The sequence below is a fragment of the Otolemur garnettii genome, unplaced genomic scaffold (assembly GCF_000181295.1).
Source record: "Otolemur garnettii isolate 467f Iridium unplaced genomic scaffold, OtoGar3 scaffold00006, whole genome shotgun sequence".
NCBI lineage: Eukaryota > Metazoa > Chordata > Mammalia > Primates > Galagidae > Otolemur > Otolemur garnettii.
Genome location: NW_003852401.1, coordinates 37661827 through 37688851, shown reverse-complemented (window position 1 = coordinate 37688851; position 27025 = coordinate 37661827). Strand labels below are relative to the sequence as shown.

Below are 27025 nucleotides of genomic sequence, written 5' to 3'. Positions count from 1 at the left end.
TTCATTAGAATAACCTAAGGAACTGCTTACACTATCTGCACAAATAGAAAGGGGAGCATGGTGCTCAGCACAGCTAAGCTTTCTTACCTTCAGTATTTGTTTTACCATGTTATTTGATTAAATGTTATCTTTACCTGAGAGAACAAATATATACGTGGATTTGGATTGACTGTCCAATCCCATGAATTCCAGTAATATTTCTATGCAACATTAATACTACTATTGCCAGGAAGGATTTTCTAACTGGGCCACTGGTTTTGCAAGAAAGTATAGTTCATCTATTATTTCTACTTCAAATGGACACTAAGCCATATGAACCATTCATCACAAGGGAGGAAGAGTCAGTAGCAGGGGAGATGTGAAAATACACATTTCACTAAAAATGACAGATTCTCTATATAATCTTTTGGGGAAAGGAAAGAAAACAGGTCTTTTTAACATCAGGGCAATCTGTATCTTTTTTTCTGGCCTAGGTTAGCAATAGAAGCTGACGGCCAAGGAAAGAAATATTATGAAAAAGAGCTATCCAGCCTCCTTAGGGGAGATTTTTCAGCAACACATCAACTTAAATTGGTGAGAATGTGATCCAAGGATTGAGGCAGCCATTAAATTTCACATGAGATATTGAAGGCAAAGTGTTTAATTTCACTTTGCAGGTATCTACTGCTTTTCGCCTCGTCGGTGGAACCAAATTTAAAAAGAAAGAGCAAGAGAGCTGATGACAAACACTAAGATCAGAGCTAAAATGGAAAGGCCACGTACCCCAATGATGGCGTTCAGTTCTGCCATGGTCACCTGCTTGGCCCGTTCCACAGCCTGCACCACTTGTTGCTGGTGCTATAAATGAAGATCAGAAACAGAATACAATTATTTGCTTTCTACTCAGTCAAGAACAGCTTTTCCTAACATGTCCCCTAACTTCAATTACATGCAAAACAGTATTGAGTTGTGGTCTCCAGATTTCCAAATGCGAGCCCCAACTAGGGCTGGGGAATCTGAGTCCTTATAGCCTTATAGGTCCCTAAGTGTAACCTTTAGACTGAACCGAAATTTTACATAACAAATCCCTTTATTAAAAGGGATGCAGGAGAGAAAGATGAAGATTTTCTTGCCTCCTTTGTGATTAAAAATGAACAATCTTGACATCAGAAAGCCAAAAGTTCCCCACCCCTGCGCTGAGGAAGCCTCATGAAGGATGCTTCCGTACAACGCTTAAATTTCACTTTCTGGTCAGGGGTCCACTTTGACCAAAGATCTTCCACTAACACTAACAAACCAAACACAACTCATCCCACCTGCTTTTTTTGTATCTATCTCCTTTTCCCTTTGCCATCTGCTTTCAAAAAAGAAGTTTTTTGAAATTATTTCCTAAAAGTTTATTTTAAAATTTTCTCCTGATATTTGGGGAAGGAGACAGAAACCTTGAAAGGACATAAAGAACTCAAGGTTTATGTTTGTTCTAGAAATGTGCAGAGTATTCATGTTTTAATTCCTTTTTTTTTTTCTGAGACAAGAGTTTCACTGTGTCACCCCCAGTAGAGTGCCATGGCCATGGTGTCAAAGCTAACAGCAACCTCAAACTCTTGGGCTTACGCAATTCTCTTGCCTCAGTCTCCCAAGTAGCTGGGATTATAGGTACCCCCACAATGCCCGGCTATTTTTGTTGTTGTTTTAGTTGTCATTATTGTTTAGCAGGCCCAAGCCGGGTTCAAACCCACCAGCCCTGATGTATGTGGCTGGTGCCCTAATCACTGAACTACAGGTGCCCAGCCCAGGTTTTAATTCCTGTCATCAAAGGCTGCATATTTAAGGGCTCAAAAATGTACAACTCAAGGTTAAGGACTTCAGGTATTTCTTTTAAATGCAGTAAGAAAACTAAAACCTACAAGTTATTTTTCTTTAGAAAAATAGGATAAATAGTACAAGAAAATCCCTCCATTCACAGTTCAGTTCTAAGAAGACTGAGCTCTGATGCTAGTAATTTGTGTAATATTGGAAAACTTCAGTAGCACAAAAGTCTCTGCATGGAAGTACTCACTTACATCTGGACATATACAAGTGCAGGTATAGTGCCCCTCAAAATGTAACTATTATTTTCAACTAAACACACTTGAGCACTCAAATTTATAGACTTTAAATGTTGTTAAAAATAGATCTCTTTAATGGCTTCCTTCAACTAGGTTTAGTGAATGAAGAACCAAGGGGACTGTACTATGAAACAAGCACTCCTCTGTGTGGCTGAAGAATCTTATTTGGCGATTGATCTTAGTTGAGAAATTTAGCTAACTTTCTCCACTTATTTGAAGTAAACTTAAAGCTGGATTATCATACTGCTTAATACATACAAAGAGCTAACAGTTAAATGTGGAATTTCCCTTGAACCACCTGGTCACCATTCCAAAACTGTCAAATATATAGTTACTGAGATTAACTAGGGTGACCACTATTTCCATCTCTGAGCTGTGTAGGGGGACTGGGGAGGTGATGTGGGAAATGAACAGCTTTAAATTAGCTATCTACAATGTGGTATTTTCACATTTGGTTTCCTAACAGAAGTGTGTATTTTGTGCCTATGACAAACAGGAAAGAATAACATTAATATATTGCCACATTTTAAAGCTTTTAAAAGAGTTTTGAGCATTAAACTATACACTTTGAAATTCATTTTTTTCAAAACAGGTGTAAGAAATAATCCCAAATTCTATTTCTAGATCTCTCCATCCATCCTCTCATTCCTTAATAAAATACTTGCCAGAGTGAAAAAATTCATTTCTCTCTTTCTCTGAATACAGTAAAAATCCTAAGAGATTATAAAATATTACAAGGAATAGAGAGGCATAGTCAATAAAATAGCCAGTAATATAACTCTAGCTTTCCCTAAAGCTGGCCTGACCATGTATAATGTTTACTGAGCACTTACTATGTGACAAACACAGAGCCCATGAGTAGATTTCAGAACAATCTGAATGTCAGAGTAGTGAAAGAATAGCAATACTTGGAAAACAGAGAAAAAGATAACATGTAGGACTCTAGGATTTATTTGATACTCAAAATGAGATTATGGGCAGAAATTTTTATGGGATTTTCCACATTTTACTTTCCAATACTCGAGAATGGCTGCTCAAAATTTCTAAAAAAATTTCTAAAAAATTACAACAAAGGACCAAATGCAACACATGCATTCACATCCAACATGTACATCATTCATTCACACATGCATTCATTCAACAAATATTTAAATTCTTACTCTGCCATTTCTCCACATTACTGAAATATTACCTACTTTATATTAAGCATTCAAAGAGCAGTTCAAAAAGACAGAGATACAGAAAATACGTCTACTTAGGGCCTTTCTACCATGAAGATTATTCAACACTTGCTTCATAAACTAGATTCCAATTGCTAAAATGGGCAAATATGCCTTAGGCTAACAGGGATATCTTTGTAGCTTGGCATTAAAATCAAGTGTATTTTTTTTTCTTTTTTGAGAAAACCAGAAATGCATACCAGTGAGCCATAACTCTGACATCAAATGAAGAAACTCTTGCTAAAAGGCTAAAATGACAATAGAAGTCACAATTCAGCTTCTTTTTGATGGCAATGGTCACGGGCTAATATAGCATCTGAACTTTACCTGCAGATCAGAATTCCACTTCCCTATTTCTGCTTACAACCCAAGAATCATTTGCTGTTTAAGGACCTTTTGAACAGAAGCTCTCTAAGGCAAACAACACCTCCTCCCCTGTGTGCTCTAAAAGCACCAGAAACACCCTAACGTTGCTCACTCAGTCACACAGTAATATTGACACCACAGAGCAGGTAAGGTGTGAAAATTAAGACAGGAAGAACGGGCAGAAGATCACAAGAGAAAAATGAACACTCAAGCAAGAAGCCCAAAGTACTCTCAAAAACTGACCCAGAACACCTTTTTTTCCCCATTTTCAGATTTTAACAAATAAGCTAACTCAAAAATACTGCAGGTTTTTCACTTGCAAATTCTTGTTAGAACTATGAGCGCTTTCCCATTATGTCTGTCGTCTCTTCCCCTTCCTATGTGTGCTTTCTTCCCACTCCACCCACATCTCATTTCCTCTCCCACTTCCTGCTTACTCCTCTGCCACTGTACCAGGAATGGTGGCCACCACTGGGGCCCAGCCCATCTACGGAAGGCAACAGTGCTCATGCCTTTCTGACTATTTAGACTCCTAACTCAGATGCAGCACCCTGTTCGAATGATCCAAATACCAAACAAAATGCCACTAACGTCATATTAATAAACCAAAGAAAGAATGGGGGTGTGTGTCTCTAACTGGAATTTAAAAGAGACCAAAAAAAAAAATTAAAAAATAAAATCAAACTCCAGCTTCTCCCACCTCCCAGATTGCAGTGAAGGTTGCACAACTCTACATGTATTGAAATTATTGAACTGTACTCTTAAAATGAGTGAATGTTATGGTATTTAAATTATACCTTAATAAAAATGACTTTTAAAAAATACTGTGATTTAAGGAATGCAAGCGTGGTTGGGGGAAAAAGCCAGTAAAATGAAATTCTGTACATTAAATCACCTGCCTACTTACTTTCATCATCATCAAGTTATTTTTGGCATTTATTCAGGGAAAGTATTGAAAACACTTTTTTCTAGAAGAGATTAAAACAATATAAGCTCATGGTAAGTCAAACAAAGCCTGCTGGGAAACAGACTTTAGTAAATCTAATGTGTACAGAGTGTTTAATATACGTTTCTCAGAAGGGATTATGATGACAGTATCTGCCATGCCAATACTTTAGGGCAAGGTGACAGATGCAGCACTTCCAATAAAAACAGTAATAAAAAACTATATTAAAACTTTGAATTTTTTTTAAACATTCCCCTTACTGATGGGGTAGCAAAGTAGTAAGTGGCAAAGCATGTATATGAAATGAACTGGGATTCCTATGATGAACGTTAATTAACATTCCCAACAGGTAGAGATACCAAGTAAGATATATGGCTCTGACTTCTCACAGACATAAAGTACATCTTATAACAAGGAACATAGGACATAAAATACTGGGAGAGGTTTTGGGAGGAAATCACCAGCACATTTCCTGGGGCACAGGGAAGCTTTTGGGTTTTGTATTCATTTACTCAAATATTTATTAAGCACCTACTGTGCAAAGTTCAAGAAAAACAGTGCTCTACATAATTACAACTGGAAGATAATCTCCCTAAGAAAATTATAGGATGTTTTGGCATCAGGAAAATACCTGAGTCTAATCTTGGGGCTAAGGGAAGATTCTTTAAGGAAAATGACCTGACAACTGAGATCTGAAGGATCTGTAGTTCTGTGGATGAAAAATGAGAAGAAAAGAATTCTGGGCAGAGCAAAGAGATTGAATAAGTTCCCTAAAGGAGAAAGATATTGCCTCTATAAAAGAAGAGAAAAGATATCTATGTGGACAAGAGCAGAGCAGATAGAGGACATATCAGAGACAGGCAGAGTAGGATTCTGTAGGGTCTTCCTTGAGCATGGAAAGATGTACCAGTGAAAAAAATTTTTTTTTTCTTTTGAGACAGGCTCTTGCTGTGTTGCTAGGGCTAGAGTACAGTGGTGTTATCATAACTACAGCATCCTCAAACTCCCGGGACTGAAGTGATCCTACTGCATCAGCCTCTTCAGGGGCTTGGATTACAGGTATACAATGCTAATTTTTCTATTTTTTGTAGAGATGGGGTATTCGCTATGGATTACTGGCATACAATGCTAATTTTTCTATTTTTTTGTGGAGATGGGGTATTCGCTATGTTGCTCGAACTAGTCTCAAACTCTTAGCCTCATGCGATCCTCCTGCCCTGGCCTCCCAAAGTGCTAGAATTACAGGCATACTAGGCCCTTTACTCTTTATTCTTTAAAGTAGAGGTAGTATTCACAAAGGCAAATGCTTGAAGACACATGGTATGGCAATGGGTATACTCTGGGGAACCATGTATTAGCAGGTAATGAAAGCTGGCAAGGCAGAAGGAGACCAAACAGGGAAGGGCTTTGCATGACATGCAAAAATTAGTGTTTGTCCTGGTAGGAAATGAGGCATTATTAAAAATTTTTGAGCAGCTGAGCACTATCAGTCCATGTTTTAGTAACATGGTTCTAGGAACAGTAAGAAGTTGGATGGCAGGGAAGAAAACCACATTGAAGGGATAATCGAAGCCTACAATATTCTAGGATGAAAGATACTTTAGACTGAACTTGGACCAAATACCCATCCCACTAATAGGAACCATTAGCCATATGTACATAAAAAGCCACTCAGAAACACTCTGAACTAGAAAGGGCCTGTAGACACCCAGATGCCAGTCTTACCCCAGGCATCATTAACTACCAACAAATAAAAAAAGACTCTTCATGTTTCCATATGCATACAGATTTCTAAATGCTGTCTGGGCTGAGGGGATCCAGATGACAGAAGTATGGTAGCAAGGGTCACTACTTATGACACACTATTTGTGTGTGGCTGTACAGGCCAAGGGTCACTACTCTATCCAATGGATGAATCTCCCCTCTCACACCCTGATCAGTCAGTCTGCTTGATTACCTCCTGAGAAAAGGGAACTCACTACCTCATAGACAAATCTTTTTCTATTTTGGTATAATGAGCTATAATATTAAGTTAAAATCTACCTCCCTAAAACTTCTTCCCACTAGATCCAGTTTTGTCTCTGAATTTTCCTCCATAGACTGCGAATTTCAATTTAAGTATCTGAAAATGGCATATGGTATGTTTTCAATTTTCTCTCTTTCAAGTTAACGCTCTCAGGTCACTCAATACTTTCTCTGTGTCACTGGCTCTAGGCCACTCATCCTTCTAGCTACTCTCCTGGTTATGCACATTATGTCCGGAACATAATATTCCATGTCAAATTCAAGTTAAAGTGTCTCTCCATTTCTGATAAGTCAGGCTAAAATTGTACTATGACTTTTCAACAACTCTATTAAGTTCATTGACAAAAATCAACTTTAAATTTACCCCAATCCCTCTAAGTCAGCCTTTCCTAAACAGTATTCTAAGACATGTTTGTCCCATAAGAAATTAGATATTAATCAAAAAGCAAACACAAACAACCAACGAAAAACCCATAGTTTTAATGAAGCAAATACCCAGTAAACTACAGGACTTCTCAGAGTTGCAAAGCTGAAGAGAGGGTAAACATATATATATGTGGCAGCTGAAACAATTTTAGCTGTATAACATGGAATTAAAGCTCTCAAAAGCACACTTTAGGAAATGCTGCCCAAGTTTTTCCTACCATTTGACCCTACCTTCATTCTCGTATGGGACAGAGCATCATTCATTGATATGTCCAGCAAGATCTTAAAGCTTAGTGCTGCCCAACAGAACTTTGGCAATGGGGAATGCTCTACATCTGTGCCAATAATATTGCAGTAACTAGCCACTTGTGGGTAGACACTGAGTACTTGAAATGTGGCTACAGTGACTCAGAAACTTAATTTTTAATTTTACTTTAGCTTTAATTTAAATCTACCCAGCCTCTACTGTATTGCACAATGCAGCTCTATGCAATCAAAGTACTTTAAGGCTTAGCTTCAGTACTAACCTAATCACTACCTAACTGAAAGTCAAAGAAATGAGTCAGTTCCTCAAACACACATTAATTTTTTAAGACATATACAGATAAGTACTGGCATTGCTGACTTTGGATGGAGGCCCACATTTAAACCTGTAGAAAAAAGTTCTACCTCTGGAGAATTATCTTTCACTTCCTAAGGTCAAACAGGCCATGGTGCTACCACATGGATCTGTCCAAATAGCTAATTGTCATCAAAACACGTGGTCACATACAATAAGCCAACTGAGGATGAGGGAACAGGATTATTCTCTCTGATGGCTTGTCCCATATCATGAGAAAAAAAAAAAAATGTTTTAAATGAAAAGTTACCCATGCCCATACCTAATGTGAAGATGAGAAAACTGGACCAAATCCTTTGAAGCTCCAATCTGTGTGTATTATTCACTTCAGGACATTCTTTCCATATTCAAGTGCTTTCATAACACATTACCAAGACTGAAGAAATGGGCCCACTGGGACGCAGATGTGCCCTGAGCAGGCTGCTGGCACTTAATGAATGCTCTCTGAAGATAGTCTTAGGGGTGCCACTGCATGCTTATCAGGGGATCTCTGATTGCAGCCAAGCTCACCTACATCAAACCATGTTACCACAAGCCACTGATTCCTTCCAAAGTTAATAAATGAGTTAACCTGGTGCCATTATTAGGTGATAATACTGCCCCCAGTGCACATACCCACTATATTTTGTTCATTTCCTTCCTCAGACACAAAATTAAAGTGACTGATCACATTTTTCAACTTCTATTTCTTAATACATGCAAAATGTGGTACAGAGCAATTCAGCACCAGTGTAACCCAAGGTGCCCAAATAAATAGCATCTGAGATACACCCATATTTCATAATTACATAGTACAGGGGGGTTATTTTCTATCAAATTAAGAGGACCAAATTCATGGCACCAAAGAAAAAAATTTATGTATCACTTGATCATCACTAGCTATTCTAGCCTACTGGAATTGCAATTCAAATAAACTCTCATTACCACTATTATGTAATTGTTTATTACTTTCTATCACTTAAATGCAATGTAGTATTTGTGCCCAAATACTACTTGGTCCAACTTGACAAAAAAGCTAACAGGACAATAAGAATCAAGTTTTAGGTTTAAATTTGCACCTGAAAGCCTTCAAGTCTGAATAGTCCCTTTTCTCTAGGTAAACATAATGATAAAAATAGAAGGCTTAAATTTTTCACTCCTAATTTCTCTTTTATACTCTAAAAATTCCAAAAATCAGAAAACCATTGCTAAATCTTGTAAAAAGAAAGATTTGAATTATTTATTAAATGATTATTTTCTTAAAATATTCAACCGATGCAAGGGAAAAAACAGCTCTCTTCACTTTTAAGTCTGGGCCCTAAGTGTAATAATCCACATGGTCATGGCGAGGACCAGCCTACAGTGTTATTCCCTCAGCCTTTAGGCATCTCTGCTTCTGCTGTAAGTAATTCTGTTTTAAGTAACTTTTTTAAGAAAAAAGAAAAAAAAAAAAAAACCTAGCCACAGAATTATAGGAGGGGGGAGGAGGGGAATGTCCATTATCCTTGGCACTGAATGACTAGAAACAAGTTGTTTCTGCTGACAAGGTTACAAATGAATGCCGTTTCTCCAAAGGTAAAAATGACCAAGGATTTAATAATGGGCATTAGGAAGCCCCTGGTCATTAAGGAACCATACTTCAGATCAAGTCTGAGGCTGCAAAACAATCGACTTGAGCTAAGTTTTCTGAGATATAAAATACCACAAAACCAACAGTAACATATACAAGGCATCTACCATGATTTCTTAGGGAGGGAGACTGTCAAAACTTTTGATTCCATTGTCTCCAATTCAAGGACAATATACATTCACAAGAGTATGCCTTAGATGTGAGAACAAACAAAGACCACTAACAAGAAAGGGATCTGCCTTAACAACTTTTCTAACTTCAAGTAGAATTTCCTTTCCAGCAAATCTATATAATGTGGTAGGCCATACCTCATTCTTCAATTGAGAGTATCTTAAAGAATCTTTGTCTTAAAGAATCTTTATGCTTTATTTTTTTTAATATGGGCATAAATGTGATAACTCAAAATATAGACAGTCCACAGAACCTACAACTATTCATGTGGGTTCCTTTCCATGCCCTGTGAATGTATGAATGATAAATAACTCCTGGTGGGTGACTTATTTCCAAAATTTGGATGGTAAGGAAGAGATTTCTATAACAATAACTATACATTATTTTGTATTTTCTGTGAAAAATACAAGATGTGCTAGTTATACACAGTTGAAGCTAGAATCTGTCATGTAAAGGTACACAGTTGGTAACAGTAGCCATTATTTATACATTATGCATATAGCACCATGTCTGGATGCAATGCAGAGTGCATCCAGACATATCCTGCTAGTTGTTCCCCAATATCCCTTCTATTACATTAGCGTAAGTTTTAGGGGCAAATAATGGTCCCTAGGCTAAGACTACATTTCCATATCTCCTTTGCAGCTAGCTATGGCCAGGTAACTAGGTGTTGGCCATAGTAAAGGGAGCAAAAAGTTAAGCATCTTCTACATCATGCCTACAAAAGGAAAGGAACTTGCCCTCTCTTTTCTCCTTCCCGCCATCGGGGGCAGGACAAGATGGTGCTAGTGATAATGAGCATCAATGCAAAAGAAACCTGAATTGAGGATATCCTATAGTCACCAATTCAGCCACAGATGTTTCGATATGCTATTTTGTCAGAAAGAAACAAGTTTTTATCTTGATTAACCTACTGTTCCTTTGATCTCAGTTAAAGCAGCCAAATATTCAGCTAGGTCCTTTATCATGACTAATCCTCATACTACAGCCCTACAGTACAAGTATCCCATCATAAGGATAAGGAAACTGCTGACCCAAAAAGCTAAGTATTTTGCACAACATTAGAAAGAAAGCAAATGGCTAAGCCAGGATTTGGTCCTGAATGTGGCCGACCTCCAGCTCTTAACACATTGCCTATTGCCTAGCATTGCCTCTTCCAATGAGTTCTGTTCCTTGGTATTAAAACAACATGCTTCTGAAAAACGTGACATTTTCATCTATAATGCAATCAAAGTTTCCCTTACTGACCTATTAAGAGCCTGAGGTTTTCAAAGGTCTCATGAACACCTTCTTGATTACCATAAAACACATTCTGCCTGTTTTCGAAAATGAACTTTATAGGGAAATAAGAGCACAAGAAACTACAACTGTCCTCCAAAAGGTCCTCAACTAAGTGCCCAATATTTAACACATAATCTAACAGGTTAAGATAAATACTAACTGGCTTACCAAAAGAATAAAATATTCCCCTACTTCTAAAAGATAAATTATGTGGAGCTAGATGGACACTGCTGGAAGCAGCCACCAAAGCTCCAAGTCTCAGTTATCTCCACAGGAAGACTGCTAGCCAGCCTCTTCTAAAAAATTACCTTTAACTCTTCTCAGTTCCTACCAAGTCATTCCTCCCTAAATGTCTTAGGACCCAAAATAACAAAATACAATCCATTTCTCTAGAAGTATAATAGGAAAGAAAGGGGGAGGGAAAACAGCATTTACTATGCCAAAGTTTTACATTTTAATACATATAATACACATTATAAAGATGAGGTTATTCTTTCCATTCCACAGGAACACTAAGGCGTAGAAAGAGCAACTTTCCCAACACAAAGTCAGTGAAGAGGCAGAGCAGATCCAATTCCAAATTAGCAGAAATGCTGCCCTTTATTGTCAGGGCACAAAGTTTTCTATCCACATTAAAATCTCCTGTATGTAGGAATGTTCCTGGAATTGGGGTGGAGATGGCTGTTATTAGGACACCAGAAGCAAAACAGAATTTACTGGCAACCTCCAGTGTTACTGAGAACCCATAAGGTCTAAGACTCTACAAGCTATATATCATACAGAAACTGCCAAGGGGGGGCGGGGCAGATCCACTAAGATAGTTTACTAGATACACTTCAGAGTCCAAAGTTCGGTTTTTTCTTAAGACAAGGCCTGCTCTGCCAGGCTAGAGTGCAATGGCATTGTCATAGCTCAGTGCAACCTCCAACCCCTAGGCTCAAGCGATTATTCTGCCTCCACTTCCCTAGGAGCTGGGACAACAGGCCCATGCTACCATGTTCAGCTAATTTTTCTATTTTTTGTAGAGATCGGGTCTCATTCTTGCTCACGTTGGCCCCAAACTCCCATCCTCAAGCCATCTTCCTGCCTCAGCTTCCTAAAGTGCTCCAATTACAAGATGAGCCACCATACCCAGCCTAGGTTCAGTATTAATTTATACTTTTTTCCTTTCTAAGGACATGAGAAATCAATTCACATTCTTTTAAAATGAAATCAGAAAGGACAGGGAGGGCTGCTTCTATCTCCACCCAAGAAGAAACTGAGAGCTCCATTTCCACTGAAGGTGTTCACTATGTGCTAAGCTGCATTCCACACAATTATTAACCTCCTCATACAAATGAGGAAACTGAGGCTTAGAGAGGCACACCACTGCTAAAGGTCACTCAGCTTAGAATAAGACACATAATTTATAACTCAACCCAGATCCAATTGTCATCATCCTGGCATCTCGTATTTATGGAACTGCCAACTCAGAGTTGATTATTTATAGTTCTTCCCCTGTAAATAAGACCCAAATTGGGAAAGAAAAGAACTTCCCACTTATTACCTTGAGATTTGCCTTTTGAAGACGAAATTTGAGAGCATTAGAATATATATCAGTCTTACCCATTCCTCAAAGTCCAAAACTGAGTGAGACAAAAAGAACAGGTCAGACGTTAAGCGGACTGCACAAGGTTTCTCTAAATTCTGATATTAGGGATCCTGTGAAATTCTAAGAATCCTAAGAGATAGTTACTCACTTTTAATGACAAGAGTTGGCACTATCTTTGTAAAATGCCTAGGACTCTGAACGCACTTGTAAGCACAACAGCACATCATAAACATATATATTAGCTGTAATTTTTAAAAAAATGTTTTAGAAAAATAAGAAAATGCTTGTTTCTGTGATTTTTATATATAGACATTTCAAGTACTTCTGAGCTACAATTATACAACTCATTTCTTAAAAAAGAAAAGTGTTCCAGTTAAAACTAAATTTAATTATCACTTCAGTATTTTATATATATATATTCTTCTTTTAACGTTTAGATAATGTAGTAAACTAGACACAAGCCATGTTCAGCAGGTATATTAATCAAAATAAAATCAAAGGGGGCCAAATTAAAAAGAGATTTCACCTAAATGGGGGTCAATTTACCTCTAGTTCCTGTCAAACTCCAAAAAGCCTGACTTCAGACGTTCACACTCCCTCCAACAATATATTGTTCTACAGCTTATGTACTAGTTTTCATGGAATATTTTTCTCTTTTCTACATACAATGTTTTACTTTTTAAATAAAAGCATTTTTAAAATAAATTCTAATGCTGCAGCTGCCGTTTTGGCAGTAAGACTATCACACAGAGAACCAGTGTTAAAAGATCAGATTAAGAGCCTTCAGTCCTGGCACAGAGTGACGCTCACAGCCATGCAAGAGTGATTTTCCATGCCTCTGAAGAGACAGGAAATAGAATTCATCTTCCTCTAATAACCTGCTCTTCCCCTCCCTCCAGATTATAGTCCATCTGGCCTCAGGGAAGAAGCAAGGAGTCTGATGCTCACAGAATGCCCAGAATAGGAAACAAGGTGGGCAATGTTCAGATAAAACATGAGCGAGGCCCTGATTTGAAGGGAAGAAACATGTTTGTGGCCCACACATTAAGATACACACACAAGAAACCTGAAAAAGAATAAGTTAAATCCAAAGAAACAATATACACATAATTAGCACAGAGAGAACCATGACACAGTTGATTACATAGGAATCAAGGGTTTCAACCAAAACATCATTGTAAGGAACAAGAATAGTTAAGTGGTGAAAAGTGTGACACTCATCCTCCCAGCCTAAAGCAGAAGGAAAGGAGTTTCCAGTCTCTACCCGTGGCTTTCCTCTACAGGGTATATACAACTTCCTTGGCTAATTAATTCCAGCCCAGTCTTGCACAGCACCACTACTATTACACATTCTGTTCCTACTGGGTCTGCTCACACAGACAACATAACTCATGTGAGATAATGATTTATTGGCAAATCAGCTCCAACAACCTCAAGACCTCCTTCCACTTCTGAACACAACCTACAGATTCCCGCAGAAATCCCATGGGAATAAAGCTGCCCCAGAGAATATATACAAGGGGCTGTGCCTACAGAGGCCAACCTCTGATACCCTAGAGGTAACTCAAACTTTTCCCTGCCACCTTAAGGGTATAACACCCCAGCCTGCTTACAGCTCTGTGGTCACACATTCTTCCCATTTTCCATCTCTGTAACCCAGGGCTGTTTCAAGTAATAAATACATACTGGTGTGGATCAGATGAAGGGCAGCCAGGCTTCCTAAAGAAATGCAAATACACCCTATATACCCTTTGATTCACCAAGCCAACTAATCTAGTCACAAGCAAAACTTATAAAAAAGGTAAATGGGGATGTGACTGGTGGTGCTTTTGTGATCCCAACTAAAGATGACAGACAGAACATCCTTTGCTTTTTGTGATCCAGAAGAGCATGTGAATCCAGGATGTTAACCAGGTTTGTGAATATGCCCCCTCCTCACTACATACTACTGAAGGGTACTTGTGGTTTACTCAAGTCCAATCTGACACTGCAGACTAAATAATAAGTTATATATAGCAATCTGTACATCAATAATACACATTCAAATGCTGGCTTGGCTGTGTGCTAAATCAGCACATGCCCTTTGGTAGGCAGGTAAAGAGCTGCTCCTCTGAAAAGCAGTGACACAACACACTCAACAGAACTGAAAGGGTGAGAGGAAAGCACCTCTGTGCCTTCTCAGTCCACAGAACAACACTGTGGCTACAAGACATGGCGATATTACATTACCATCTTCCTTCATACAACTGATCTTACCTGAACAAATGAAAGATTCAGTAATCTATAAACAAAAATTATCTTTTTCTAGTATTCTCCTCTAAACTTTTTACCTACCAAAAGCAAGCAAGCAAGAGCATGCGTGAGAGCTGGGAGTGGGGGGTAATTTCACCAAACACTAGAAATGCATCTCCTCATTCCCATGTGTGTGCATTTACTGACAGTGCACACGTCCCCTGGTGGTGAGCAAGAGAAAACCAGTGAGTTGCATACCAGACCTTGGCAATGGGCAAAGGCCCCTGTCACCACAGCGTAATTTTGAAAAAATTGACACTCAGAAAAATGAATTCACTGAATCCAATTTTACATGTCTTTTCCCAAAAGCACAAGCAATATAAAAACTTAATCTATAATAATTAACTTTTTAAAAGTGGCTAGTCAAAAGGTACATTAGTTTGTTTACTATGTAAGCCTGGCTATTTGATATGTCTTCTGCCAACTCTTAATGCCCGGCACAAAAATGCAGAACAAGCTCTTGTTCTCCGAGCAGTTTTTCAATCTACCCTATTGGGTGCCTTTACGACAAAGAAGCATAATTGTGAGCAACACTACCTCATACAAAATATTCTAACAACTGAATTTTTCTTAGTCCGTTAAAAATTATTTTCATTATATAAACACATTTAAATTATATTCCACAGAATGGTAATGAAGTATAAGTTGGAATGAGAACACTGCTTGTTAAGAAATGTAAAATACAAACACCAAGAAACTGACAATGCCAGAGAGTAAGCTCCACAGTCTCTTTTCTGCAAAACTACTAAAATTTTTGGGTAACCTCTAGCCCAGTACCTGAAATCAACCACCTTACCTCTTGGGACAGGAAAGGAATGACTTGTGCACAGATAGCATTCAGCCTCTTCACAATCTCTGCCTGCAAAAAAAGAAAACAAAACAAAAAAAAAGGAATGGAAAGCAATAAAGAGAACAGTCAGCTGGTTACGGATTCCCAAAATATTAACAGGATGATATTAAAACACACTTTATAATCTGGCTAGTATATTTCCTAAGGAACAGAGAAACTATCTCATCAACAAGCCCATTAAAAAGAGGCAGTAAAAACAGTATCACATTAACAGCACAATTTATTAACCAACATTCATCTTCAGAAGTTAACCTTCAAGCACCAAGGCAATACAAAAAAAATTAATTTTCATGACTGTAAATCAGTTTTCAAAAGCTTTGACCAGGACCCTTGCCCATTGTGATTTTGTTTTGCACAAAACCCTAAGTCTCCTAAGTCTTTCAAGAGTTTAGATAAGTAAAAAATACATTCTCCCCTATAACCTAACTCTTTCAATTAATAACTTTGAATTTTTAACACTGGCACTGGAATTCTACACTCACGTTCCCAACCACCTGAAATAACTGCACCTAACCAATCCAAATAATTGAGCTAATTCAGATTCTTAAATATAAATCATAGGGAAATCAGAAGTTTTCTTTCACTGTAGAAGTTTCCAAATCTGTCCCATCAGGGTTTTCAATGTGTAGAAGTTGAGACATACTAAAATCTTACACTTAGCAGAAAACATTCTTTAAAAAACTACTCAGAGCTTTACCAATGTTCATCTTAATTTTTATTTTCAGATAGTGCCTTGTATACTTTGAGATATGTAAACACAGTTTTGCATACACATGCATAACAAAATAGCTCACATTTAATGATAAGAAAAAAGGAGAGGTGAAAATGGGGAAAGGCAGAAAACATAAAGCAATACTATGTTTGAAAGAATCTTAAAATATATTCCACCCAGGGTCAGTTCTTCATTTTATGAGAAGACAAAAATGCTCTTTTTCTTGCTAAGTCATTACCAGAATGACAGCGACATTCTCTACTTGTGCAATCTAGACTTCCTTCTTTCATCAGCAACCCTCTTGACTTTGTAACTATGCAATCTTTTAAATGCCAGCACCTTAAAAACTTTGCCAGCCAAAAGAAAACACAAATTCACCATGAAGTTTAAAACCTAAGCTTTGTATTCCAGCCTGCATTCCTAACAGGATGGACAAAAACCCAGTACCAATAAGCAGCAGTGAATAAGGACCCAACTGTGCTGACCTGATTTAATTTACTGCGCTGGCCCCATGGAGCATTTAGCCATCCTTTAAGAATGCTTAAACCACCATGAAAAGCTGCAATGGGAATCACCAAACCACTCTCCACCTGGACGAACATACCACAGTGGTTATGGAGTGAAATTCCAGGGTGAGCTAGGAAAATAGAGTAGCATTCACCAAGCTGAAAGCACTGAGTCTGAAAGGCATTTGGTTGTTAAGCTTTTTGCAGGGAGAGGTGGAGGGGGAGCGAATAAAAGATAATGAGACACTTCGGGGCAGACCAAACTGATGATTCTAATGCTTAGAACCATCTGCCAAGCATATTTTCCTCATTATGTTGTTTACATAAATAAAATAGTCCCTTGCTAGGAGGGTTGAAAAATGTGTGGGCACATACGAAAACTGAGTTCTTTAGTTTGCCTACATAATCTAGGCAATAAAAACTACTCTAAGGAAGTTATTCATCTGGCAAAATAAAAGACCAAAATTTTGAACCTCAGCTATTTTAAATCTGAGCAACTATTTAAAAAAAAAAAAAAAACCCTACATTTTCTTAAAACTAAATAAAAAAGAAAAACCTTTTTATTAACTCATGTACCTTAAGACACAAAACAGAAAAAGGAGGGTAAAAATCTTTCAAACTTTTTCTTTAAGGGTCTTTTGTTTAAAAGACTTCTTAATTTCTTTAAGTTGTCATGCCAATGGATTTTCATGGTCAGGCTAATTGGCAGCAGGGGAGGTAGGACATGTGTGTGATTTCATAAAATTAAGCAGGTCATTCCTCACTTTGAAAGCTAAAGTTGCCTCGGAAACACTGCTGCTTCCATGGTCATCTAATTTTGCCTCTTTTGTCCCAGGAGACCTAGCTTTAGGGAGGCATCATTTATTTACAGGCCTTTTCCCCTAGGCTCCAGCCATCAGCCACTAACACTGTGGACACACACTCTTCCAATGGCCTATGTTTTGAAACTGAGTCTAATCTAATGGCGTGGGGCCCAAACTCCTTTTCCAGCACAGCCATTAAAGGATGTAGGTTATTGCTGTTGTCACCATTGATATTTGTCATTGTAATGTAATTAGGGTCCTAAAATGATGCATTACAGCCGTTGGCACAGCTTCTATTAAAATCTTTTCTTCTGCTCACTGAACTGCGACCTGCTTTCTGATGAATAACAGACAGACAGCTTTAGGGTAAAGAGCAGATTCATCAAAGAAGTATTTTTCAGCTTTGGGGAAAGAAGTGGGGAAAAAAGCAACCTAGGAGGAAAAGCACTAGGGGTGGAAAGGCCACAATACACATTTGAATTTCATCTGACCACTTGAAATTCTGATTGCATCTGATGAATCTTGCTTAGACAATATATTCCCAGTATGCGAATCACATGGTTAATCAGAGCTCTAATCTGCTATCCATCAGCCTATGCCAGCACTGTAGCTTCCAATCAAATTTATAGGTGATGTGGGTCATGCATCCCTGAGCAAGTACATTCACAGATAGACCATTTAAACAGGCAGCGATTCTGAAATATTGCTGTTAGGGTTACTAGATGTTATAATAGTACCCAATGCTTTATGGACACTGCTAACCTATTGCCTTTAGATGCCTATGATATTCCAAAATAGCATGAATGGCCCCAATAAAAGGACAACTGTTCATGTCAAAATATAACACAAAGGTCACTTTGGTAGCCATACTTTGTCAAATACATTAACACTTATATTTGACACTTCTATTTCTCTACCTACAGGATATTAAAAAAAAAAAGGTGCACATACATTATTTTTGTAACCTCAACTCACTACCATCCTATTTCCTCTCTCTTTAATTTCCCACCTTTTACACTATTCTCCAATAAAAATGATGACCATTCCTGCTATAAAAGAAACTCAGTTTGAACAAAATATCTTAGAAAAGGGTAACTTAACAAAGAAGGTATTTTATGAAAATCCATTGGCTATGCACTCAATACCTGACACATGAATACCAACAAGCTAACTCTAAACTGGTGATGGACAGTAGACTACTAGCATGACCAGTTAGTAAGAAAACAAAAAAAACACCAAGCAGAATCTTTCATCCTTGTTTTCTTCACACTTAACACTCAAGAATCACTGGAAAATTTAACTATCTCACATCACAGGAAGTCAATCATCATGCTTTGAAAATCAGGATGCCCTAACTCAATCATTAAACTAAAAAGTAACAAATACTAAAGGACACAATATCAAATACAATGAATTACACTAGTCACTTAAACAAAACAAAAAAACTATGTAAGTAAGCCCATACTTTAATTACGGTCCCCTCATGTAGATCTAATAAAAATCTAATTTTTATTTAGATTATTTCTGCTTATATGCTTTCCTTAAAAACCCACAAATTTTATTATAACAATGTAATGAACTTGAGAGAAAGCTGCATTTTAGGAATCTAAGAGAAGTATCAAGAGCAATTGTTGGTTTAAAAAAGAGTTTTGGGGGGTTTTCAGACTGTCATCAAAATAGGAACATTACTATGTATGTTTTGTTGAAATAAAACAGAATAAAATGTTATTAGGAAACCATTTCAGCAGCCAACTTAAAAAAAAAGCCATTACGGTTTCAAGAAAACATTCTTCAAGAATAACTTTTCACCATTAGTTTTCTATAGCAAATTTAGTTTCTTTGCCAAATTTTTTAAAAAAGATAAATCTATTTATTAAATGTTTGTCAAGAACATATACTTACCCGTTTCATATAAATACTTTTAAAAAGTGACCAAAATGCCTGCTTATTTTGCCTGAAATCCTTTTTTGGAAAAAACACTTCTCTCTCACTTCACCACTGCAAAACCAAGACTATTATTTTTAAATAAATTATCTTGATTTGCTCATTGATTTGTTCCAAATTTTCTAAAGAAACTACAATTTCTAGAAGTGATCCCATCTGACCCTAGATTAAAGAACTAATGAGAAATTCTCTGACTTAATAAAAATCCAGACTGAATATGAAGAAAAATATTCAAGTAGTACTATTTCTCTGAACTAACAACTTAGCTTTCATCCTGCTTTCAAAAATCAACTTCATAAAAGAGATAAAAACATATGATGGATAAAACTAATTTAAATTTCTTTTTAAAGCCACAGTGGAACAAGAAGACTTAGAGGTTCGTACCAAAGGTATTGGCAGAATTGCTAGCAAGCTGGTAAACCAGATGCCTAAGTTCAGGTGCTTACTTGGTACACAACATTTACTACTGCCTAGTAAAGCAATTATAAGAAGCAATTTAATAGGCCATCTATCAGCTTCCTAAAGAACAGATTCAAGCCATCAAGACTTATTTCACAAAGCTTTATAGCTGTTTACAAAAGCTCTGTGCATGGGTGATGCCTGTGGCTAAATGGGTAGGGCACCAGCCCCAAATACTGAGGGCGGAGGGTTTGAACCTGGCCCCAGCCACACTGCAACAAAAAAAATAGCTGGGCGTTTCTGGCAGGCGACTATAGTCCCAGCTACTCGGGAGTCTGAGGCAAGAGAATCGCTTAAGCCCAAGAGTTCGAGGTTGCTATGAGCTATGATGCTACAGCACTCTACCCAGGGCAATAAAGTAAGACTCTGTCTCTTTTTTTAAAAAAACAAAAACAAAAACACACCTTTGGATAAAGGAATAAAACAGATTATGGTCTTGACCAAGTTCTCATCAAGGATATCCATTTTCAGAAAAGTAACAAGCAACCTTTCACATTGAGAGCCGCGCTGTATTTTTTGGTCTTTCTGCTTAGGCTGGGCTAAAGCTTCCTTGCGTGATTACTTCTGGTGTATCTGTTTTGTTTTTCATTAAATCCCTATTTACCTCACATTCCTCAGCATTTTTTCCCCCTGCCTCCTTCCAATTTTAGCATGGCCTTATCTGAAGGAGAGGAAACCACGAAAGGGATCCTTGAAGCAAGGGAAGGGCCAGTCAGTACAATAGTAAGAAGATACACAGCACCTCACTATCTTCTATAGGTGTGGTTCATGGTGCCCCAAAACAGTCATACTAGTAACATCAATACCATTAACAGATATAATGAGGAAGTTCGATATGAGGATTACCAAAATGTTACACAGAGACATGAGATGAACATGTGCTACTGGAAAAATGGCTCAACACAGTAAATTTATCACAATCTTCAATTTGTAAAAAAAACCACAGATAGCTCTTAAGTACAATAAAGGAAAGCACAATAAAATAGGGTATGCCTAAAGTTAGAGCACATCCATGTATCAACCATAAAGAAATATTCATCTGGAAAACCTGCTTATATTCTGATTTGGTTTATTTAACTTCCCATCACACATCTTTTCTGGCATTTAGGACACCATGCTGTTCAAAAAAGAATAAATAATCACAGTGGGCAAGAAAAGGAAATGCAAATTCATCCCAGACAATTCCTGGCTGGTGAGTGAATGATTAAAGATTCCATTCTGAAACCTTAGCAGGATAGGTTATTACGATTATTATAAAATGCAATAAAGGAGATGCAGCTCCACCTCCTTCCTGAGATTACTTACACCTGACCCACACGATGCTAATCACCTGACTCACTGGACCTTGATTAGATGGCACAGGGGGAGAGCACAGTGCACACGCATGAAAAGAGTTCATGAAAAATCTCTTAAGAGTTCATGAGAAATCTTTACAATGGTATCTGTCCTGAGTAAACCAACTTGATAATTTTAACAGCCCAAGGAAAGGCCCTACTCAAGCAACAGCGCTGGGCTCACAGGAAATAAAAGAGCAATTCCTAATAATTCAAGGTATAGTAGGTCTCGGGAATTATAGATGCTACAGTACGTGCAGACCAGTTCATACTTACTTAGCCTGCTAAAACTTTACAGCAGTCAGAGCTATAGCTCATGCTGTCCCCACGCTACAGCAGGACACAGCTGTAGCATGAGGACATCTAAAGATAACAAACCATTCAAACCCCCTCCAAACAAAGTCCAAGAGATGTCGCAACATCACTTGTTGCTTCATCTGTGGGCACCAGGCAATCTCACTTAGGATCCCACATACGGGTTTATGATATACAATGTGCCTTCCCTCCATCTTGACAAACTTATCTGAATACTCTAATAGGAAGGTTCTAGTAATTAGTAAAATTTGACTTCTAGTATTCTTTCCTGGTTTCCTTTTTTTTGGTCATCAGGGTTGTGCACCCTATACAAAAATCTTCCACCATGCACTGATTCCTCACTCAAGGTTCCTTTAATGGCTCACACAAATGTGATCCCTGAACATGGGGGGATGAGGCGTGAGGGGAAGCTACCTAGATCAGGCTGGCTATGAAATTAGAAAGAAAAAATCCTGCACCAGACCGAGAGCTCTCCATAATCATAAAAATAATTGCATTTGCCCTATAACTAGGCTCACGCCTACTTCTGCTTATTTTCTTCTTTTTTGATACCTTTAATAGACAGGTTGAGGAAATTATAAAGGAAAGTATTGTCATCATTTGTGATCCTACATTTCTATTCACTTTTAAATTTTCAAGTTTTTATTAAAAATTAAATTGTACAAGTAGTGTAAAATATGTAAACACATGCACCTTAGAAAAAGCCCAAACCATGAATGTACTACATTTTGTCCATTCAACAAACATTTATTAAACACGTACCATTTGTTAGGACAATTTTTGGTGCTGAATAGAGACATAGGGGTGAACAAGACAAGTAAGTCCTTGGTGTCTTAGCGCTCACAACACAGGGGTAAGGAGAAAGAAGCAAACACACATTATATGAAAAAGAATTTCAGATAGTGAGATGTGCTATGAAGAAGATAAAATAGAGGGTCTAAGCGAGAACTCTGGGGTGGAGATACCCGGTTTGGATGAGATGACCTGAGAAGAACAAATAAAGTGATTTAAAAGTTGAGGTATAGCTAAAAATACCATCTCCCAGGACACTTTCTACACAAAAGTTTGCAGACATTATTAATAAGTACTATACACACAAAGGCCTCCCTGATCAGAGGGCCTCACACACCTTGAAGAGAGTTAAACAGTCTTCCTTCCTGTTGGAACATCTCAGGAATATATATATAGTGTTTCACATCTTTGTGAAAGTAGCACATTAAAGGCAGTATTACTCAAACTTCTTTGACTATCGGACTTTTTCTCCTCAAAACAGATGTGGTAAACACTGAGCCAGCCAGCTGATCAGGGGTTTCTAGCCTCACCTTCAGACCTTTCACCAACACCCACACCCAGGCCCACTAACTCACAACCTTCCAGGGGAAGACCCAGGTTTCACTATTTTATTTTAAAGGTCCCCAGGTGATTCTAATGTGCAGGCAGGATTGAAAACTATTAAGCTAGAGCACAGGATGCACATGATAGAAAACAGTGGAAAATATGAACACAAAAGGGTTCACTGGAGTCAGACTGTGGAAGGTCTTGACTACTACACTAAGGAGGAGTTTGAACTTTATTTGGAAGGTGGCAAGGACCTACCAAGGACAATTGCTAGGGAAGTGATGTTAAATACCAGACAAATCAAGACACTATAATGCATTTCTATCTTCTATCCTTTTCTTGTCACTGATTTTATTTGAACGGCTGTGGAAGTAAAGAAGAGATTTATAACCACAAGACATACCACAAGAGGAAAGATGGAGGATGAAAGATAATTTCAGAACAGGAACAAAATGAATTCCCAAAGTGCCCTCAGACTTAGGAAATGCAATGAAGACATTTTTCAGGTATTGGCTCTTACTCTCAGCTAGAAGCTGTGGCAAAAAGAGCAGTAAACGGTGAGTTGGCCTGAACCCTTGAGGTGTTTATAATCTAGTAGGAGAGAAAACCAAATAGAAATAAACACAGTAACAGACATCATGTGGCAAGTGCACTGGGTGGTACACAGAGAAGCCCCAGAAACGTAAGGGTGGGAGTAGAAGAAACTCCTGGCGCTGGAGAGTCAGTAATATATATGTGCGCCATATTAATCTCACAATTATCAGTAATTGTCTACTACTTTGCCAGGTACTTCATCACAGCCTGAGAAAACATTAGGGTTAACAAGACATTTACAGAACTCAATCATAGAAACAGACAGATACTGAAATATAGAACACATGGTATCTTAAAATGCTTAACAGAGGACTGTTTCCCTGAGTAACTGAGGGTGAAAGAGTCTGACAGAGGAGAGGGGGTCAGGGTAAAAGGCAAGGCCATTCCAAAACAGGTCAGCTTGCTGCACCAGCATGGAACATTCAAAGAACAAAAAAGCAAAAGGGGCAGTGGCAGCACAAAAGGAGGCCAGGGAATAGATCCAGAAGAGCCTAGTGGACCAGGATCGTCTATACCCAGGTTAGACCAGTCAGAAGACTACTGCATTACTCATTATAAATATACTCGTATTAGACCATGATCATGATCACCATCCTCACATTCACAGAGAGCTTACTCGGAACAGTTTTAAGAGGATTGCACTCTTGTGCCCATTTTACAGATAAAGTCAAAGAAGAGTAAAGTGGTTAAATCAGATAGGTGGAGAGAAATAAACAAAAGCAAGATTAACTGGGAGTAGATTCCAGAAGAACTCATGATTGATCGGGTGTGGTTAATAAATAAGAGGGAAGGGAGGGGCAATAATCACTTGTTGCCCAGCAGGTTTCTGAGAAATTGGGTGGGCAGTGCTGCCATTTCTTCTGCTAGGGATTGCTGAGCAGGCTTAAGGAGGAGGATTCATTTTGGGACCTGCTGAGTTTAAGTACCTAAGAGACATTCAGGGGAAATGAAGACATACCTACTCTCAGAAGAGAAGTCTGGATTACAGAAAAAAATGAGATTCATCTATCTATTCAACAGTGTGAATGAGATTACCTAGGAAATGAACAGACAAGAGCCATGCCGGGAATAATGGCAGGATTTCCAGGAGTAGAGTAGGGCCCCTGAATAATGACCAAACACCAAAAGACAGATACAGAAGCTGTACCCTGAGCCCCCGTGAAAGCAAAGACTGTGGGCAAAATGCCTGGAGGCCAACGCAACTCCCAGTATGACAGGTGATGGTGACTGACTACACAAGGAGAACCATGAAGCAGGTGTGGTGACAGACTACATGAGGAGAACCAGCAGCAGGTTGTCTTCTAGATTTAAACAACCAGAAGAGTAAAGAATCCGTGATCCCAGTGAAGGTGCTACCATGCACTAAAATAGAGAAATCAAGAGCTTGAGTCAAAGTTTGTTTGGGGGACAGTTATGGAAAGTCATGGGAAGAATTTAGACTTAAGTTGACAAAATATTCTGAAAAGCACACAGATACTATAAATAATACAACCCTGCAGTCCTAAATCCCAGTGTGACTCCCCAGTTACTAATCTAACTAAACTATGACTTTAAGCAAACCCCCAAGTGCTTCCAGCCTCTTGTTTTAATAACCATGAAATGGGAAGAACAGCTACCCTAGATTCGATTGGCAGAAATATTTATGAGAGTAGAATTACAAATAAAATTCCTTAAGCTAATCAGTTCTTTTAAGACAAGTGAGATTAGATAGTGCTACAAATTGAGCAGCTGTATTGTTAGGTATTGATTCAAGCTTAGGGCTCTTTCTGTATCTCAATTAAGAAAGCATCCCTCACTAATTTATACTACTCAGGGGAAGGGCTACAAGGCTCATAAGGTGACTGAGAAGAGATCTAAGGTGGGAAATGCAGGCTAAAAGGACAAGTGCCTCCCATTGATTGGAAGGAGTGAGGTCACAGGCCCAGTCCCAGAAAATTTGCTGTTTCTCTACTTTCTTGCACTGTGACCCAGAAAAGACATTCTCAGTACTTATGTTTTGCTATTGGTCAAGGATCTCTCTTCTTCTTTTCTTGGTAAACAGATACTTGCCCTGGATGCAGTAAATTTTACATATAGTAGTAAAGAATATCACAAGGCAGGGGGTGGGGAGTCAGGCTTAATTTTAAAGCCCCTCTGATAATAACACAGTTCTAAAATATAAGACTATGTATTAAAAGTTATTTGAGACTTACAGAAATACATTCTTTCCATTAGGTAGATGACCAAAACTGAAATAAAAATCACTCTCTTATTTAGAGAACAATTTAGAAGTACTCAAAAGAATGTAAACAAGTTTTGCATTAACCAAAAGCATAAACTGCCTGCAGTGCTTCTTACAACTTCTTAGTTGTGAATCTGAGTCAACTGCCTTGACTTGACCATGTTATACATGTCCATACCACCTTGAATTGGACGCTTACCATTACCTTAACTTGCCTTTGAATTTTTTTTTTACTTTAAGTTATACTATATACTCTCCTTTATTATATAAACTTCAACTTGAGTCAATTCCTAACTTATAAAACAATACTGACAACCCTTTTGATTGCTTAATATTTCAAAGCAGTGCTACAGAAAGTAGCCAGTTTCCAAACTGCTACCAATCAGTAAGAAGGTAATGGACTTATGCCAGAAAGTGAACCAACTACTTATTAGTTAGGCTCCGTGGGGCGGGGGGGTTTGTTTCACCATGAATAAAGAAGTGTTGTTGATTTATATTCTGGCCCAAGAGCCTTATTTTATCCTTCATCTTTACCAAATAGTTCACAGAGCTGCACCAATCCATGGACTACACTCTGAGCAGCACTGCTAAAAAGCAACATTCTTAAATTGCAAACTATAATTTCTTATTGCCTTAGACTTTTAGACTAAGTGATGGTTCCTCCAAAGCAATAAAATTCTCCAACTCAGGCCTACGAAAGGAACATACCAATCTCCTCCTGGGTTTACTAACAATTTATAAAACTCTACTTAAGGGTGAGTGAAGGTCCAGAAATCAGTTCTTTGAACACCTCATTCAGGGGTCTTCCCACTAGGTCATGATGCCTGCTAATCTGAAGCTGTACTGCAGCCAACAAAAATAAAGAACCACAAATTTTAACTAGTATTTGTATTTTTTAATCTTATTTCTAAAAATAATTTTCAAAGAGTAGGTAGGGTTAAAGTATAGGGTTAAACAAATGTTATAGTCAAAATATGTTTGAGCTTCTTCCAGAACAAAATATATTTCTATAGTAAGTTGGGGGAGTTCTGCTTGCTTTAAACTTATGTGCTCAAGTGAGAAACAAAATGAAAAGAAAATGCACTTTGTGATTTTTTTACCCATTTACCCCAAAATACTGCTCAGGAATTAGAGGTCAAAATGCGGAGAATACCTGTTAAAGAGAAGAAAGGCAACAACTTGAAAGTTTAAATATCTGTTAAAGTGGGGTCTATGTGATTAAAGGAAGGAAAAATTAAAACCAACCCTCTTTTCTGTAGCAACTTAACAACCCATCGGCCACCAGCCAGAGCTGTCAGACTACTTAAAGCAAGGTA

The 27025-nt window shown here is 38.0% G+C and overlaps 1 protein-coding gene across 4 annotated transcripts in view; it reads right to left on the bottom strand.

Annotated features, from left to right (window-relative positions):
* Positions 1-27025, bottom strand: part of LOC100948361 (transducin-like enhancer protein 4) — a 143593-nt gene that overhangs the window by 94874 nt on the left and 21694 nt on the right. For all 4 annotated transcript variants that reach the window (XM_012813798.2, XM_003782968.3, XM_023508213.1 and 1 more), the window contains exons 5-6: positions 15430-15492; positions 763-837 (exon numbers count right to left, since the gene is read on the bottom strand). In XM_012813798.2, coding sequence (XP_012669252.1) covers positions 763-837; positions 15430-15492 — 138 coding nt within the window. The remainder of the gene's footprint in view (positions 1-762; positions 838-15429; positions 15493-27025) is intronic.